This window comes from Thamnophis sirtalis, unplaced genomic scaffold (assembly GCF_051295495.1).
Source record: "Thamnophis sirtalis isolate CommonGarterSnake01/CBP01778 unplaced genomic scaffold, rThaSir2_p1.2 scaffold_12, whole genome shotgun sequence".
Taxonomy (NCBI): domain Eukaryota; kingdom Metazoa; phylum Chordata; class Lepidosauria; order Squamata; family Natricidae; genus Thamnophis; species Thamnophis sirtalis.
In genome coordinates, this window is record NW_028261392.1 from 34,470,354 (window position 1) to 34,486,489 (window position 16,136).

General features: G+C 38.2%; 1 protein-coding gene and 1 long non-coding RNA gene across 8 annotated transcripts; one reads left to right on the forward strand and one right to left on the reverse strand.

Annotated features, from left to right (window-relative positions):
- The first annotated feature begins 2,746 nt into the window (after positions 1-2,746).
- Positions 2,747-15,001, forward strand: RNF149 (ring finger protein 149). 7 transcript variants are annotated; one of them, XM_087726211.1, is made up of 8 exons: positions 3,148-3,285; positions 4,316-4,420; positions 5,231-5,520; positions 6,811-6,879; positions 10,436-10,518; positions 12,392-12,488; positions 13,074-13,251; positions 14,396-15,001. In XM_087726211.1, the coding sequence occupies exons 2-8, from the start codon at positions 4,360-4,362 to the stop codon at positions 14,452-14,454; spliced, it is 837 nt and encodes a 278-aa protein (XP_087582337.1). In that variant the 5' UTR covers positions 3,148-3,285; positions 4,316-4,359; the 3' UTR covers positions 14,455-15,001. The 7 variants fall into 7 exon arrangements, with proteins under 7 accessions (XP_087582335.1, XP_013922915.2, XP_087582337.1 ...); XM_087726213.1 differs by having other exon boundaries at positions 3,175-3,247; XM_087726212.1 differs by having other exon boundaries at positions 3,230-3,247; positions 4,294-4,420.
- LOC148043295 (uncharacterized) lies at positions 5,114-9,898 on the reverse strand. The gene is made up of 2 exons (XR_015698174.1): positions 9,684-9,898; positions 5,114-5,295 (listed from the first exon to the last, which is right to left on the reverse strand). It is a non-coding gene; the product is annotated as an uncharacterized LOC148043295 (long non-coding RNA).
- Positions 15,002-16,136: the final 1,135 nt, after the last annotated feature.

A 16,136-nucleotide genomic window follows, 5' to 3' on the forward strand; every position in this document is an offset into this window, starting at 1 on the left:
TTGGGAGGTGTTTCAATAGTTTTGAAAGAGAAATAGGGGCCTTAAACATCTGTAATGTGCAAAGAATATATTTTGCTTCCTCACCTTCCCATATGCAAAGTTTGGATCCTTTATACTTTGCAAGCATTAGGAAATATAAAAGAGCTACTAAAGGTAGGAGTCCGACTCCACTAGTCATTGTCAAGTCTAGGGGGCAGTGCTCATCTGTTTCAAGGTCATTGGACCAGCACTGTCCAAAAACATTTCTGTGGTCATGTGGCCAGAATGACATCATGGATCATTGGAGCAGTTACCTTCCCATTGAAATGGTGCCTATTGATCTACTTGCATTTGTATGCTTTTGAACTGTTAGGCTGGCAGGAGCTAAGGTGAGGACAAGAGCTCATCCTGTCATGTGGAGCTACTACCTTTCCAGCTGAGAAGCTCAGTGTCTTAATCTCTGAGCCACCATGCCACCTGCTAATGAATGATTTGTTTATTTATTCATTTGTTTACTTAATTTATCAATTTTAGAGATTTAGCGACTGTCCATCTCTCAGAGCCATTCTTTTTGGACCAGTGGTGGAGGCATTTCCCCCACTTCAATTGAAGGTTGCATCCATCCTCATAAAGCTTTCCACCTTAAGGAGATTCCCATTTTGTTTTTATAATATCTATTAAAATAAGAAGTCAGAATAAATGTTTGCTAAACTCCTCAGTGAGATTTTCTTCAGCTAAACATTTCCCTAGTTGTGATTTAGTGATTTTTATAAAATTTCCTATGGAGATCTTAATCTTGTTGATTTTGACTGGCAAAGTAAAATTATTATGTATTCAATCATAAAAAGGGTATTCAGAATCAGAGACTTCACTCGTACAGTATTTTAATATACTTATATTTTCTCTGATATTAATATTTCAAAGTCTAGCAGGCATTAAGATCTCTTTTTAACAAAACAGCTCCATAATAACCGTATTTTATATCTGCTATATCTTTGGTGAAAAAGAATTTAAAAATATAATTTCAACTCCATACAATTACACAATGAGTAATATAGTACTTGTGGAAGAACTAAGCATTGTTTTATGTGCAACTTTACCAAAGAATGTCAAAATATTTTCCTCAACTGGATAAAAATATTTTCTTTTTTTGCCCTACTTGTGCATTTGCACTTATGAATGACTTATCATTGTAACACACTTATCAAACATTATGTTAATAAAATCAAATATTAATAAAATAAAGTACTAATGGAAATGGCAATTATAATAATTATTGCCTGGTGTAATGAATGAACTCAGCCATTTATCTTTTAAGTCCAACTATTTTTTCCAGTAGTACTATATATACTTTGACTTGGAAATCTGATAATTGTAATCACAATTCAAGATCATTGAAAAATAAAAGTTAAGATGATTAAGTGCCAAAAGCAGGCATGCAATGTAAAAACAAGAAAACAATAAATGAGGGTATAGTATCATAATCTTATATGGTATTTTTTTCATAAAAGCAAAAAAAAAGCATGCAGCCTTGAACATACTTGTGGTATTTTCTTTACATATGTAATCATTTATACTTGCTTCCTTTTAATGTAACTTAACTACAAACTTTCAATGTGACAAGAGCAAGTCAGTTTCAAAACAGAAAGTGCAAAGCCTGTCCTCAGAGTTTTAAAAAAATAGATCTATCATAGCTTTAAGAATGTGAAGATTCAAAAAGGGTTGGGAGAGGGGAACAAATTTATGCTTGATGAAAAATGTTGTCACGTGTGTACCAAGATTTTCAAATGATTTAATTATGTCTGCAACTAAGCCCCAAATCAACTTTTCTACAAAATCTAGCTTTCAATCAAAAACTGAAAGGGTGGAACGAATAGGGATCTTAGTATAATTCAGTAATTATTATCCTCGGCAAGTTTATATGTATGGACTTCAACTGCTAGAATTCATCAGTTTAGTTACATTTAAATTTGCCTAGGTTGAGAAACACCAGCGTAATTCTTGAAAGTGCTGCCGAAATGCTAAATAAAGCCCTGCTAACGAATAAAAAAGCTTTCACGAGGAACCTAGCCTTCTTAAAGGCTCGCTTTAATAGAGGCTCTTTCACGCATCGAAATGTAACTCTGGACTCTAAAACAGGAATAAAGCATCTCTCACACACACACACATAGAGGCAGGCTTCGTCCCACGCTTTTTCTCCAGAAAGAGGCCTTTTTTTTCTAGCCGGCTTGCTCTACGGCAGGGGTGGGAACTGCTACGGACCTTTTACGATCTGTGCACTTCAACTCCCAGAATTGAATTGAATGGCATGGCTGGTTCAGGAATTCTGGGAGTTGAAGTTCACAGACCGTAAAGGGTAGTTCTCCACCCCTGCTCTATGGGGGAAAACTTAAGAGGCTTGAATCGTAGGCCAAGATGGAAAAGCACGACTAGAGTCTCGAGTTGGAAGCAAGACGTGTAATTAGCGTTCGGGGTCGGAGTCCTGAGTCACCCGACTTCGCTCAGTTGCGCTTGAGGAACCCCGAGCCTTCTGATCCTCTTTGGAAACCTGGCTAGAAATGGTCGCGCGTAAAGGCGCGCGGCTGAAGCGCGCGGAAACCTGTCTCGGAGAAGGAGGAGAACAAGGACAACCCGAACGAGCTCAGTCACCGCCTCTTTCTCCCAGGCTCAGGCGCCGGTCTGCCCGCCAGGTGGGCAGCCTCTTGGGCAGAGGCAGGAATCCAGAAGCGCTTGCTTAAGCTGCCGAAACTCGCGACCCAGGTGAGCGGCCGTGACTATTCCGCCCTCAGACGCCGGCTGGAGCGTTCGCCTTGTGCATCCGGGAAGCGATGAGGCTGCTGTCGCACCGCGTGACGCTGCCGCTGCTTTTCCTGGCGGCGGGGGGATGGCCGCGGGTCTCCTGGTCGCTGGTCTGGTACACAGCCTGGGTGAGCACGGTGTATACCGAGCCGGCCACCAACCGCACGGTGAGGGACAGCGCGGAAAGCGGGCGTTACGGGAACAGCTCGCCCAAGGAGAGCGCGCAGGGCCTAGTCGGCATCCCTTTTGGCGGGACTGGGCGCCACATGGAGGGCTGCGACCCCAAGGTGGAATACCAGATCCCCATGGCGCCCCGAAGCTCCTCGGGAGACGAAGAGGCTGGAGCGCCCTTCTCGCCGCCTCAGACCTGGATCGCCTTAGTGGCCCACGGAGGTTGCCACTTGAAGGACAAAGTCGCCAACGCAGCAAGGAAGAAAGCCGCCGCCGTGGTCATCTATAACGAGCCTCGGTTCGGCAACTCCACTCTTACCTCTGTGTCGTACCTCGGTCAGTGTAGTGAGGGGAGAAATAAGGAAAGTAATTTGAAAACTACCTTATTTTTGTTGCGAAGGTAGTTGGGTGGGTGGGTGCCCAGCGATGGTAAGGGGTTGGAAAGGATTTTTTCAAAAAGTGGATTCAAACTTCTTTTCCCATCATTTGCCAAATATCTCAAAAGCCCACGTGGAAGGTATCATGTTTCATCCAAACTAGGATGAAACTAGTTTCAGCCCAAACTAGGAAATATTTTATTCTGGAGTGCAAAATCAAGAACCTAGTCTTCTCTTTAAAATGAAGCAAATTCATTTTAAAGACACTGATTCAGAAGTAGGTTGCAAATTAGATGTAATTACAGGGCTTCTTCTGTAATGCAACAAGGAGCTATTGGTTGAGTCAAGAAACTGGATGGGAGGTAGCAAAATTCTGCTGCTCTGTTATAGTATAACATAGTGTTATACTGTTTCAAGTATCAAAGAAAATTAGGCTAATTAGATTAATGCTATTTAACGAATTTTATATGAAGAATTCGTTATGCCATATTCTGTTTTGATGATTATTACTTCTTTCAATTTTAGGTATATTAATATTGATTGCTGCAGATTGTCTAAGAACTGTAAAAGTTCTGATCAATATTTTGTGTAAATTCTAGGATTGCATATTGTATTTATATGATATGAAGTCAACTTTGGATATTCTTGCTGAGAAAGAAACTAAAGCTGTTTATGAATGAAATTGGATTTTGGCCTTGCAGATGTTGCTGAATGCTCATTGTCTAGGTTTGTCTGGACTGCTGGGAGTTATAGTTCAGTAACATCTGGAGGGTCCTCTCTATCTTAGGCCATTTTTTTTTTAATTTTATTAAACTTTTTAATTTCTGGTTTGTCTAATTAGTTTATGAGAAAATTAGTGTCTTAACTGCTTCCAGTGGTCTCATTGCCGAAGCAAGTAAGATTCCTTTAAAACTTGCAAAGGCTTTATGTTTTTATGTTTTTTTCTATAACTTTTCTTTTCATTTAGTTTTGTTTGTTTTATTGTTGAGATTCCTAATCTATCTCAGAATGGCTACATGTATTCTGGAGGGGTATGCTGGAGGCAGAGGAATACAAAATACCACTGGGCTACAGTGAAAGTGTTGAAACACCAGGTAGCTTTACTGTGGATTTTTCAGTACTTGCTATATATACAGTGTTAAGGACATGCAGCTATGATAATAGAAAAATTGCATGTTGCTTATTTAATGATAAACATATCTGTTCCATCAGAAAAGCAAAATATATGAGCTTCCAGTTGTTAGTTCTGAAGCCAGAGAAGGTGTAATACATGTGGAAATTGGTGGGAGGCAGAGATCATGGGAAAAATTGAGAAAAATAAGGTTAAACCATGTGTCACATTTCCCACATTTGGAATGCATTCTTGATAAAATGCTGTTAAATATTAAAATATGTAACTGGATTTTCTCATTAAAATGCCTTTATGTTTATAGTTTTATGTTTTTAAAACTACAGATCCATTTAAATGCAATTATTTTATTCTAGTAGTGTGAAACCCAAATAAACTGGGCTGTAAAAATTCCTAATGTCCATTTAGTAGAAATTATATCACTGCCCTGTTTCTTTCAGGCCTTAGTGGATTTTTTCTTTAAATCTGTCCCATTGTTGCATTTAATACTAGGAATGGATCATGGGCCAACAGCTTAAATATTTTGAACAAATGTGGCAGAAAAAATGCTGCAAAAATCCATTAATTTTAACATGAATCTTGAGCGGTAAATATCCTTGCCTACTCTCCTTTAGTTCCTAGTCATGTTCTTGGGACCAAGAAATCTTGGAAGTAAAACTATGGCAAGAACAATTTTAATTTATTTATAACTATCAGCAAGATGGCTTGAGTTTCCTTCAACAAATAAGAGTTGTAGAAGAATACATCTGATTCCTGTTTGTCTTTTTTTCAATAGGTACTGCTGATACAGTTGTAATTATGGTTGGGTATCCAAAAGGAATGGAGATCCTGGAGCCAGTCCTAAGAGGAATTCCAGTGAAAATGACTATTAGTGTTGGTAAACAACATGTACAAGAATATATCAATGGACAGTCAGTTGTGTTTGTAGCAATTGCATTTATCACAATGATGATTATATCTTTAGCATGGCTTATATTTTTTTATGTGCAACGTTTTCTCTATACTGGATCACAATTTAGAAGCCAGGTAATTACTGGTGCTGATTATCTTTTCATCTTGTGTAATGTAAGTGCATTTGTCTGCCCAATCTTTGAATGCTGTTTAACCTGAAAAGTTCTCTTAATGTGCTGCCTGTTTCTATCTGTTATAACTTGTTTCCAGAACTAGATGTACCTGAAAATTATAGTTTAGATTAGTACTTTAAGCTAGAATTAGGTAGTAATTTTCAGTTGATGAAACTAATTGTTATACTTATCCTTATTTTTCTATTATCTGTGGAGGTGTAACCAAGTTGAACTGCCTCTTTAATTAATTTAACAATATACTTGCAAGGTGAGGCTGTACAGAACTGTCAAAAGTTTTTCAACAAGCAGGTGTTGTACAAACACTTAACAGTATTCCAATTGTTGAAACAGCTGCTCCTGAGCTACTTCCAGCACAACTGCTTTAACAAATTTTTAAAATAATGCTTTGTCCATGTTTTTATGCATTATATTTCAAAAGCTTTGCATGGCTCTGCTGAGCAAACACAAATAAGCTCATGATTTTAGACCTTGCAACTTCAGTTTCTCTAGTACAAATTTACATAAATTAGGCATAAATCCAGATATGGAAAAGCTTAATGTGATTGTTTTAATTATCTTTTTTCTCATATTTGTCTTTTGCTACTTGTTCTTTCCCTTTCTTTGTCTGTTTGTCTATTTTAGTCTATTTGTCTATCTATACTAGTATAACTCAAAAAATCATAGTTGCAGGGCCCTTCAAAGTCACCTTACTCAGCCCTCATCTAGGTAGAATACACTAGCGCATGAGTGTCCAAACCTTTGGCTTTTGGGGCCATATTGAGTGAAGAGGAGTTGTCTTGGACCACATTAAAATATATAGTTGATATATAACAAACTTACTTTATTTTTTACATTTTTATTAACAATCTTGTGGGGCTGCGTTACTAGCTGTCCAGGGTGCATGCAGCCTGGGGGTTGGACATGCCTGTGTCAAATGAGACAATTACTTTCAGTGTTCTGGACTGCCTGTAAATATCCAGGATACCTTTTGTTTTTTGTTTGGGTTTTTTTGGCAGATATATCATATCACAAACACAGAGAAGCATACTAATAGTAAACAACAGCCTACTCAAAGAACCACCAAGAATACAAACCTAACTCCCTTCAAATACTGATGCTGTTACCTATTTTGGTATTGCAACATTTGTAAGAAAACTACCAAGCTCAGGGAGCACCAAGGATCTCTCATAGTACAGACTTACTTGTGCTATGACAGATCTTAGATAAGTGTTTGTTGCTCAGAAAGATGTGTCTTTGTAACACACATATTTATATATCTTATATTTTTAAGGGTCAAAGAGAAGAAATTATTGGTGCAGTTGCCCAGCTGCCACTGTATACTCTGAAAGATGAAGATAAGGTAATTACATAAATTGGGAATAATAAACTTTACTTTTCTATTTTTTTTTTAATATTTGTAATTCCTTTCAAGATGAATGCATTTTCTAACCATACAAATATCAGTGAAAGTTTAGTAGATTTTTTTTTTAGATTTTATTGGAAATTTATATGCCGCCCTTTTCCCTGAGGGGACTCAGGGCGGCTTACAACAATAAGGGAAGGGAGTGCGAGACAAGACTTAAAAAGAAAAGAATCGTGATTAAAAGAAAATTAATCGTAAAAACACAACATTCACTCAACATTCGGGCGGGGTTAGAGTAATCCTATCCCCAGGCCTGACGGGATAGCCAGTTCTTGAGGGCTGTGCGGAAGGCCTGGACTGTGGTGAGGGTACGGATCTCCACGGGGAGGTTGTTCCATAATGTCGGAGCTGCAACTGAGAAGGCTCTCCTCCGCGTAGTCGCCAGTCGGCACTGGCTGGCGGATGGAATTCGGAGGAGGCCTACTCTGTGCGATCTGATGGGACGCAGGGAGGTAATTGGCAGGAGGCGGTCTCTCAAATAGTCAGATCCACTACCATGGATTAGTAGGATTAATAGATCTCTTCATCTTAACTTACTATATTTTTTTTCAATTTGAGATTAATCAGCTAACTAATTAAACTGACAGTTGCATCTCACATATTTCACAGACAAATTCCTTCATATCTTTGTATGAAATTTGAGCTTTTATGTTGTTTTTCAATATACTGTAATCTAAGTAGGTTTCTCATGATTTGCATCGTTAAAATCATTCAATGTAGCTAAACCGTAAACTAATAAAAGAAATAATCCTAGTATTGTGTTTCCCTGAAATTACGACATGTCCTGATAATAAGGTCATGCCACATTTTTCTGGTGGGCAAAAATATAAGCCCTCCCCTGCAAACAAGCCCCCTGGACAACCCCCCCACTTCCGGCCAGACAGAGCGCCGCTCACCAACCGAGCAGTATCCAAAAAGTGCCAAGCCGCGGGGGGCAGGGGTACCATTAGGTTGGTGAGCACCTCTGTGCCCAGCTGAAGAGGGGGGTTGGGTGGCTGCTCTCTTGCGAGTGTGCTCCCAAATAGCTGGGAACATCCTCGTGGGCAAATGGCTGTGTTGCGCTATCGCAGCACAGCAGCCATGAAGCAACCACACTCATGCACAACCACCGGCAAACACCCTTTCCAGCCAGCAACACGCCATTCACTGACATAGGGGTATCGCCAAGCCGCGTGAGCGCCTGTTCGCTGGCTCCCACGGCTTGGCGCCTTCAAAATGGCAGTAAATGGTGCTCTGCACGGCTGGAGAGCGGGTTGCACGAGCGGCTGTTCTGCTCTTGCTCATGCGCCTGTCAGCCTCACGATGCATGGCCCAGCTCTCCGCAGAGCCAGGGCGCCGCCGCCATGTGGCTTTTTTTGCGGCTTCCAAACCGAGTCTTCCAGCAGTGGCTGCTCTGGGCATATGCTCTATGGTTGTGGGCCAGCTGCCGGCAAAGCATACGCCCAGAGCGGCCACTGCCGGAAAACTCGGTTTGAAAGCTGCAAAAAAAGCCATGCGGCAGTGGCAGGTGCGTAAGCGAGAGCAGAACAGCAGCTCGCGCAACCCTCCCCCCTCCAGCCATGCAGAGCGTCATTTACTGCCATTTCGAAGGTGCCAAGCCGCGGGAGCTGGGCGGCGGTGAGCAGGTGCTCATGCGGCTTGGCAATACGCCTAGGTCAGTGAATGGCGCTGTGCCTGGCTGGAAAGGGGGTTTGCCAGGTGGCTGCGCATGAGTGTGGTCGCTTCATGGCTGCTGTGTTGCGCTGCTGCGACAGCACAACACAGCCTTTCGCCCATGAGGCTGTGCCCGGCTCTTTGGGAGTCCGCTTGCAAGAGAGCAGCCGCCCAGCAACCCCAAAACAATAAACCCTCCCCTCATAGTAAGGTCAAGCCATATTTTGTAAAAAGAAAATAAGACACGGTATAATAAAAAATATACTAAATACATTTTACTCAGTGCCAGCATCTTTGTATCCAAATGCCTTCCAGACTAATCAAGTTTTAATTAGTTTTTGGAACTCCAAAAATATAGGTGTTTCCCTAATCTGGGACGGTGCTGTTCCAAAGTATAAGTGCCACTAATAAAAAACTGTTATTTGCAGGCCATGTCCCTTTCATCCCAAGCAAATGCTAGAAAATTTAGGTGCAGTGTACATACCAGACAATGCAGACTGATTATTTCTGGGCAGAAAAAGTGATCCTATTTGTATCAACAACACATATAGGGATTTATAGATTAAAAACAATTTTTGAATTGTACCCCGATTCCCATTGGCAATCAATGCAGTGAATACTGATAGACCTCAACTTTTGACTGTAATTGAGCATTTGTCTGAAATGTTATAGGGTTTCTTGCTTGCGCAAGGGGTTTGACTTGACTCCCTTTCAACTCTCTATTATGGTTTTAAGGAATTATGGTTTTTAAGTCATTAAGCAGGTCACCATATGGCCAGACCTGATTTTGTAATCTTTTTACAACTTTTTTGCTGCAGTCATTAAGCAATTCAATTTTACCTAATAGGCATTTTTTTGCCAGAAACCAGTAATAAACGCAAGGAACCAGCAAAAGTCAAAAATCATGGTCACATGACTATGGGAGGCTGCAAACAGCCATAAAAGTAAGGCAGTTGCCAAGCTTCCTAAATCTGATCACATGACTGTGGGTGGGAATAGTGGTGTAGCTGTTATAACTTTGAATTTGGGCTGTAAGTATCTTTTAGTAGGTCCGGCATAGTTTTGTGCAGTTGTAAGTTGACAAGTACCTGTATGGCTGTTATATGAATGTAATGATCCTGCTTTGCCAGTGTATTTGACGCTGCATCTTGGATGAATTGCAGATTTGATCCCCGGAGACAGCTCCCTCCAGATAGTTCTTGACTTAGGAACTTAATGAGCCCCAAATTTCTGTTGCTAAGCAAGACAGTCAAGGGAGTTGCATCAAAACTTCTTAGCTTAGAGTTAACACGTTTCTGTAATGTCAAAATAATTTGATTTAAATGTATTTTCAAAAAGGAAAAAAAAACTTACTTCAATACTAATATATCTGCCATATCCTAGTCCTATTAGACTATGTACCAGAGTTACAAAGTCTGGTAGATCTTTGTATGGCAAGGAGTTAGCCATCTTGGTTTTAAATACCATCAACTCGGTGCTCCTCCAATTGACTACCGAATTGAAGCAATTAACTATTATTTATTTCTGGATCTTAGAATTTAATTTCAAATCCTATTTCCTTTGTACAAATTTCCAACTAATGGAATTCAGAGTTTTAATAAAAACAGTAGAAAATGGCAGCATTGCACACAATTATCTTTGTCTTTCATTTTTCCAGAAGTTCTAGTTCTATTGCCTGACTGAATACATTGATTGCATCTTCTCAGAGTTGGCCCTGAGTATAATATATACTTCAAACTGTATATATACTGTATATATATATACTCTATAAACTACTTTGTTTTGCCAATATATTCAATATACAATATATTTAAATGTGGCTTTATTTATTTTTTTAAAGTGTTCTGCTATTGATACAGAAAATTGTGCTATATGCATCGAAAACTATAAAGCCAAAGATACTATTCGACTTCTGCCTTGCAAGTAAGATTATTAAACTTCTTAACTTTGTTTCAGTGGGTCTTGATTAAAAATATTCAATGAAAAAAGAATGTTTAAAGGGGGGTACACACATTAAAGCTATTATCCAATGTGTAGTTCATTCAAGTACAAGATTAGAGTCACTAAATCTAGCTCACAATGTGACTGTTACGGGGAAAAAGGAGTATGTTGTATGTCATGCTGAGAAAAACGGATGTGCAGTAAATCTAATAAATTTAAGAGAACGTGTTTTGATTGATATTAAGACAATCAATCAATTTTTAAGTTTTTACAACTCTCAAGTAGTCTCATTTGTATAATTATTTTATGAACTAGAAATGTATCTAAAGGCAAACATTATAAAATTAACATTACCAAACCTATTTCTGCTGGAATATATTTAAAAGAGGTGGTTCATTTTCCATATTGGTCTCACATTTGATAATCTATTATCCTTAAGCAAATGATCATTAACTAAGTGTGTCTTCAGGGCACAAAATATTTCAACAATAATTCATATTACAAGAGATATCACTCTATCTTGGTTTTCTTGTTTAAGAAATTTATCAGGAGAGCACAGCTTATTTTCACACATGTAACTTACTTTTTTTTTTTTTTGTATTTAACATTTGGCCACAAATTTACCTAAAGACTTTGGGCAGTGAACCAACAAAAAACAATCACCGTCCATATCGGTTAAAAATGGCTTAAAATGAATAGCAATAGTCTCATAAAAATAATAGTACCCTCATCAGAGCTCCAGTTGTGAAATGTATGTGTGTGTGTGCCTACACACCCCAGCATAACTCTGGAATGCCTCAAGCAATTTCAACCAACTTGGTACACAGATGACTGGAAAACAAAATACTCTGGGGGTAAGATACCCCTTGAGGTGTGTGTCCTGTTGTGCCTTAAAATGGCTTCTATTGTATTTCTTCACTGCTTCACAGTACTCCACAAGGGCTCCCTCTGGTAAGGGGGAAAATCCAACATTAGAAATTACGTTTGGTCCGGACATTTTCCCCCTATAAATAAATACTCAGGCAATGCTGGGTTATCGTCTAGTGCTAAATAAATAAGAGCTCGAGTAGTACCTTGGCCCCAGTGCCTGGAGGTATAACCAAGTCCCAATAGAAGATAATAATGCATTGAACTCTGGTGTCCTTGGTGTTCTCTGAGTTTGGTTGTTTTCTTGCAGGCATTTCATTACGATACTAGATAACATCACTGGTAACGAGCTTAGAGGCCACCATGAGCCCCTCAGTATAGCCAAGTCTTTATGGATTTGCAGAAACCAGCTAGGTTGACTGTGTATTTCAGGGAGGAGGTTAATTCTATAAGATGGGCACCATGATAGAAAAGACATTTCTGAGGAGCCACTCACCAATGTAGCTTAAGTGATGGGGCGTATAATTTTTTCTGGTCTTCTGGGATAGGCAGAAACTATCATGGTATTTGAAATCTTCTGAATTAAAAGAGAAATTCAACACACCTGTAGATTTTGCCTTGCACAAACAAGGAATGATAATTGATATGTATTCTGCAACAGCTCTCTGAATGCCACTTATTGCTTTCATTGCATGTTACATTTTTGTGTTAGTTTATAATTTTGCTGTTATTATATGTAGCATGTTGTAAATGAATTATGAGCCTATATATACTTGACAATAAATATATTTATTGGCAAGTGAGGCATTTCTTTATTCAGAGTTTGTCAAACCCAAGATAAAAATATACTTCCTATATTAAGTTTTATTATCACTTTTTGACTATCTGATTTTCTATGAATATGATTTTGTATTTATAATACTAATTCTATAAATATAAATTAGAATGTCCTTATACTTGATTTTGATGGTAGTGTCTCTATCTTTAGACATATCTTCCATAAGCTGTGCATTGATCCCTGGTTGCTGGAACAGAGAACATGTCCAATGTGTAAATTAGATATCATGAAAGCACTAGAATATTGGGTATGTTGCAAACATATGTAATAAAATATATTTATTTTAGTTTTCTACAACTTGCGTGTAGAAAATACAAAGTAGAAAATAACTTGTATTATTAGCCCATCAATGGGTAAGAGATCTCAGATTTTCAAGTTTGCCATTGAGGTTTGGGTATAGGTGGGGGTATAGAAAAACAGTTCGGGAGCTGCATGTGAGCTAAAGTTCAAGTGTTGTTCTTCCCTGGTATGTAATACTGTGTGCTTCTGTAATACTGTATGTGGTTCTCTGAACCATGCTTGTTGCTAAAATACTTAATTTTCTTCAGAGATGATCTTTTATTTAGCTGGTTTCAAATACTACAAAGTCTAATTCAATCAAATTTAATTTTTTTTAATTCTTGGAATTTATCAATTAAACTTCTTTTCCTCTAGTTCAGTGTTTCTCAACCTTGGCAACTTGAAGATGTCTGGACTTCAACTCCCAGAATTCCCCAGCCAGCAAAATTCTGGGAGTTGAAGTCCAGACATCTTCAAGTTGCCAAGGTTGAGAAACACTGCTCTAGTTCTATCCCTTCCATAGTAATTAATGAGTTTTTCTCTAACTTTAAAGGAAAGATCTAAAAAAGTTGCAGTGCCTGAATCAATGAGTAACATACCAACTGAAAATGGGAATATTTCTATGGAAGAAGATAATAATGAAACAAGTGGCTTATCAGCATCCAATACTAGCTCAATTGCATTAAATAATGTTTTAAAAGAAAATCTGTGTGAAACAACAATTTTACTTGGTAGGTAATTTTGGAGATTTTTCTTTTTCTAGGAACAAAATATTACTAACTCTAGACTTAACACATGTTTTACCTTTACCTTTATATCATTTAAATATCTGTGTAATTTACATAAGCTCTTATATCATTCCTGTTTGCATAGAACATTGATCTCAAAATTACATAATTTGAGTCTTTTCTAGATTAGAAAATAATTTGTGACATAATTATCATTAGAATTCAGTACAGTACTATTTTGTACTATTTTCTTTTATCAGAACAATAATTACAAATAGTTCCATAAGAAATAAATATGATACATGGAAGGCAATATGAGTCTGCTAAAAATGGGCTAGAGAAAAGATTGGAAAAAACCATGAATACAAATTATATTTTGTTCTAGGAAACCCTTAACTGTTCTGAAAATTCAAATTTAATGTATTTAGAGATTTATTTCATTTGTCTTTAATACTGATTATAGGCCACATTGGGATGTTTTTTATTGTTCAAAGTATGCTAAACTGTTCTGACCCCTCCTCCGAGCTGCAAATCACCCAAACCCAGGCTTGGCTGTTTGCCACTCTTTAATCACAGCTTTATCAACTCCTTTGGCTGAAGGCCCAGACACGATTCACGTGCAAGACTAGTTGAAAATCCAACAGGCACAGATACACAACAGACACAATATTCCAATACAGTTTCAAACGGTTGTGTCTTGCAAATGACTCCTTCCCACTTCTTTACTTATATATTCTCTTGGGAGGGGCCAAGCCACAACCACCTGGGCTTAATTATGTCTCTGAGTCTGCCTCCGCAACTGCTGCTTCCGTTTCTCTGCCCTTCTCTGTCTGGCGTCAGGAACAAACTGCCTTGAGTCCTCCCCACTGCACCATGCCTCAGGCGCCTCCTGGTAGCCAACCAGCCTCTCTGGTCCCTGCTCTGAGTCTGAACCCTGCCCAGGGTCCTCCACATCTTCCCTGGCAGACTCATATGGTTCCTCGCTATCCGAGTCCATCAGCAGCTCAACGATCCTGCTGGGCCACAACACTAAACTTAATATTTTTGATTAAGTTCTGATGCAATGCATATTATAAGCAAATATTACTTGTTATAATTCTTACATTTAGAGTGTAGTTCAATATCAATTTCATATTTCTTTTTATAGAACTGGAGAGTGGAGATAATCAACATGATCATTTGTCTTCTGGATCACTACAAATTTAATGAAATTTGAGAAACTTGAACTGATAGTAAAAAAAATATTTTTCAAAAATCTTTATAGACTTGAATCTAGCTTAATAAATATATACTTCCTGTTAGTCTTGGTTACAGAGCTTTTCTCCATTCAAGATAAAATACACTAGTTCTGTTTTTGATCTACAAGAAGAAGAGAGGAAGAAAAAAACCTGCTTTTTAAAAAGATTATCTGACGGTGACCGATTGTTACTTATTCTCAGAAACAAATGGTGCCTTTCATAGAATGACATTCCTACCTCTTTCTATCCCTTTGTCCTCTTGTTTGTAACAAAATAAAATCTTATCAGGAAAAATAAGATATATATACATTTGGAAGACTAATACAAGTATAAACCGCACAAATAAACTATATGGGATATATTATATAATATATGCATAATTAAGAATTATTTTCTTGTAAAATATGGCTTAACTTAAACGTAAAAAATGAGCTGTTCTAAAAGTCTTTTGATATACATCTGAGTGAAAGAATATATATGGGTGTGTAATGCTACATAAATTGTCTTCTATTTTAGATGTTTCTTGATTTTTCTTTGTCAGAATTCTATATTGGGTACTTGTAGAATTATATTTCTATTTCAATATTTGGAATATTGCTTAATTGGTTTAATGTGCTAGAAAGCACCAGGGTACCTTTATACAGAAACTGAGAAGCACATCAACTAAACTATATACCGTATTTTTTGAAGTATAAGACGCACCAGAGTATATGGCGCACCAAGATTTTGAAGAGGCAAATTAAAAAGTTTTTGCACTCTGTAGATCTCCCCAAAATGGGAGGGCATCAAAAAAAAGGGCATGCATAGCCTTTAGGAGGCTTATAGAGTGCTCCTGGGGGCTGGGGAGGCAAAATTGAGCAAAAAAACTGCCTGTTTTTTGCTCATTTCTGCCCTCCCCAGCCCCCAGGAGTACTTTGAAAGCCTCCTAAAGGCTATGCATGGCCATTTTGGTGAAGGGGCCAAGGTTTTGGGAGGCAAAAAATGCTGTATTCAGTGTATAAGATGCACCCAGATTTTCAGCCTCTTTTTTGAGGGAAAAAGGTGCGTCGTACACTCCGAAAAATACGGTATATCAAATTCAGACCATTGCATTAGTTATAAATAGGACAGGACCTTGGAGGTCTTCTAGTCCACCCCTTGCTCAAGCAGGAGAGCCTACACCATTTCAGATAAGTGACTGTCTAGACTCTTCTTAAAAGCCTCCAGTGATGTTTTATTTAGTAAAGAATTCTGAAAAATATGTGTTCTGAAAACTTCACCTAGGGTAAAAACAAGCTAGATATATGCCACCTTATCAATGTTAATATCTAAGCCTGCAGCTGTCTTCCAAGAAATGTTGATGCCAGGGTTGAAACAACTTCTCACATCTTCAGTGTGTGTAGTTTGAGATTGCCCATGCACAAAATGGTATGTTACTTGTCAGTTCTTTTAACTGGACCAAAGCCATAAATTCTTAAGCCAATCTTAAAATTCTGTTTTAAAGTGGAGCATTTGCAATGCCTTAAATATCACCCATTTTGTCCTGCAACAACTATTTTGCATATTTATATCTGGGTTTATCCTTTTAAGAATTTTGAAAGTAACGTAAGAAAACATGGTGAAATTGTATTCTGGGAAAATAGGTTCTGGGAAAAACTATGAAACGTTAAG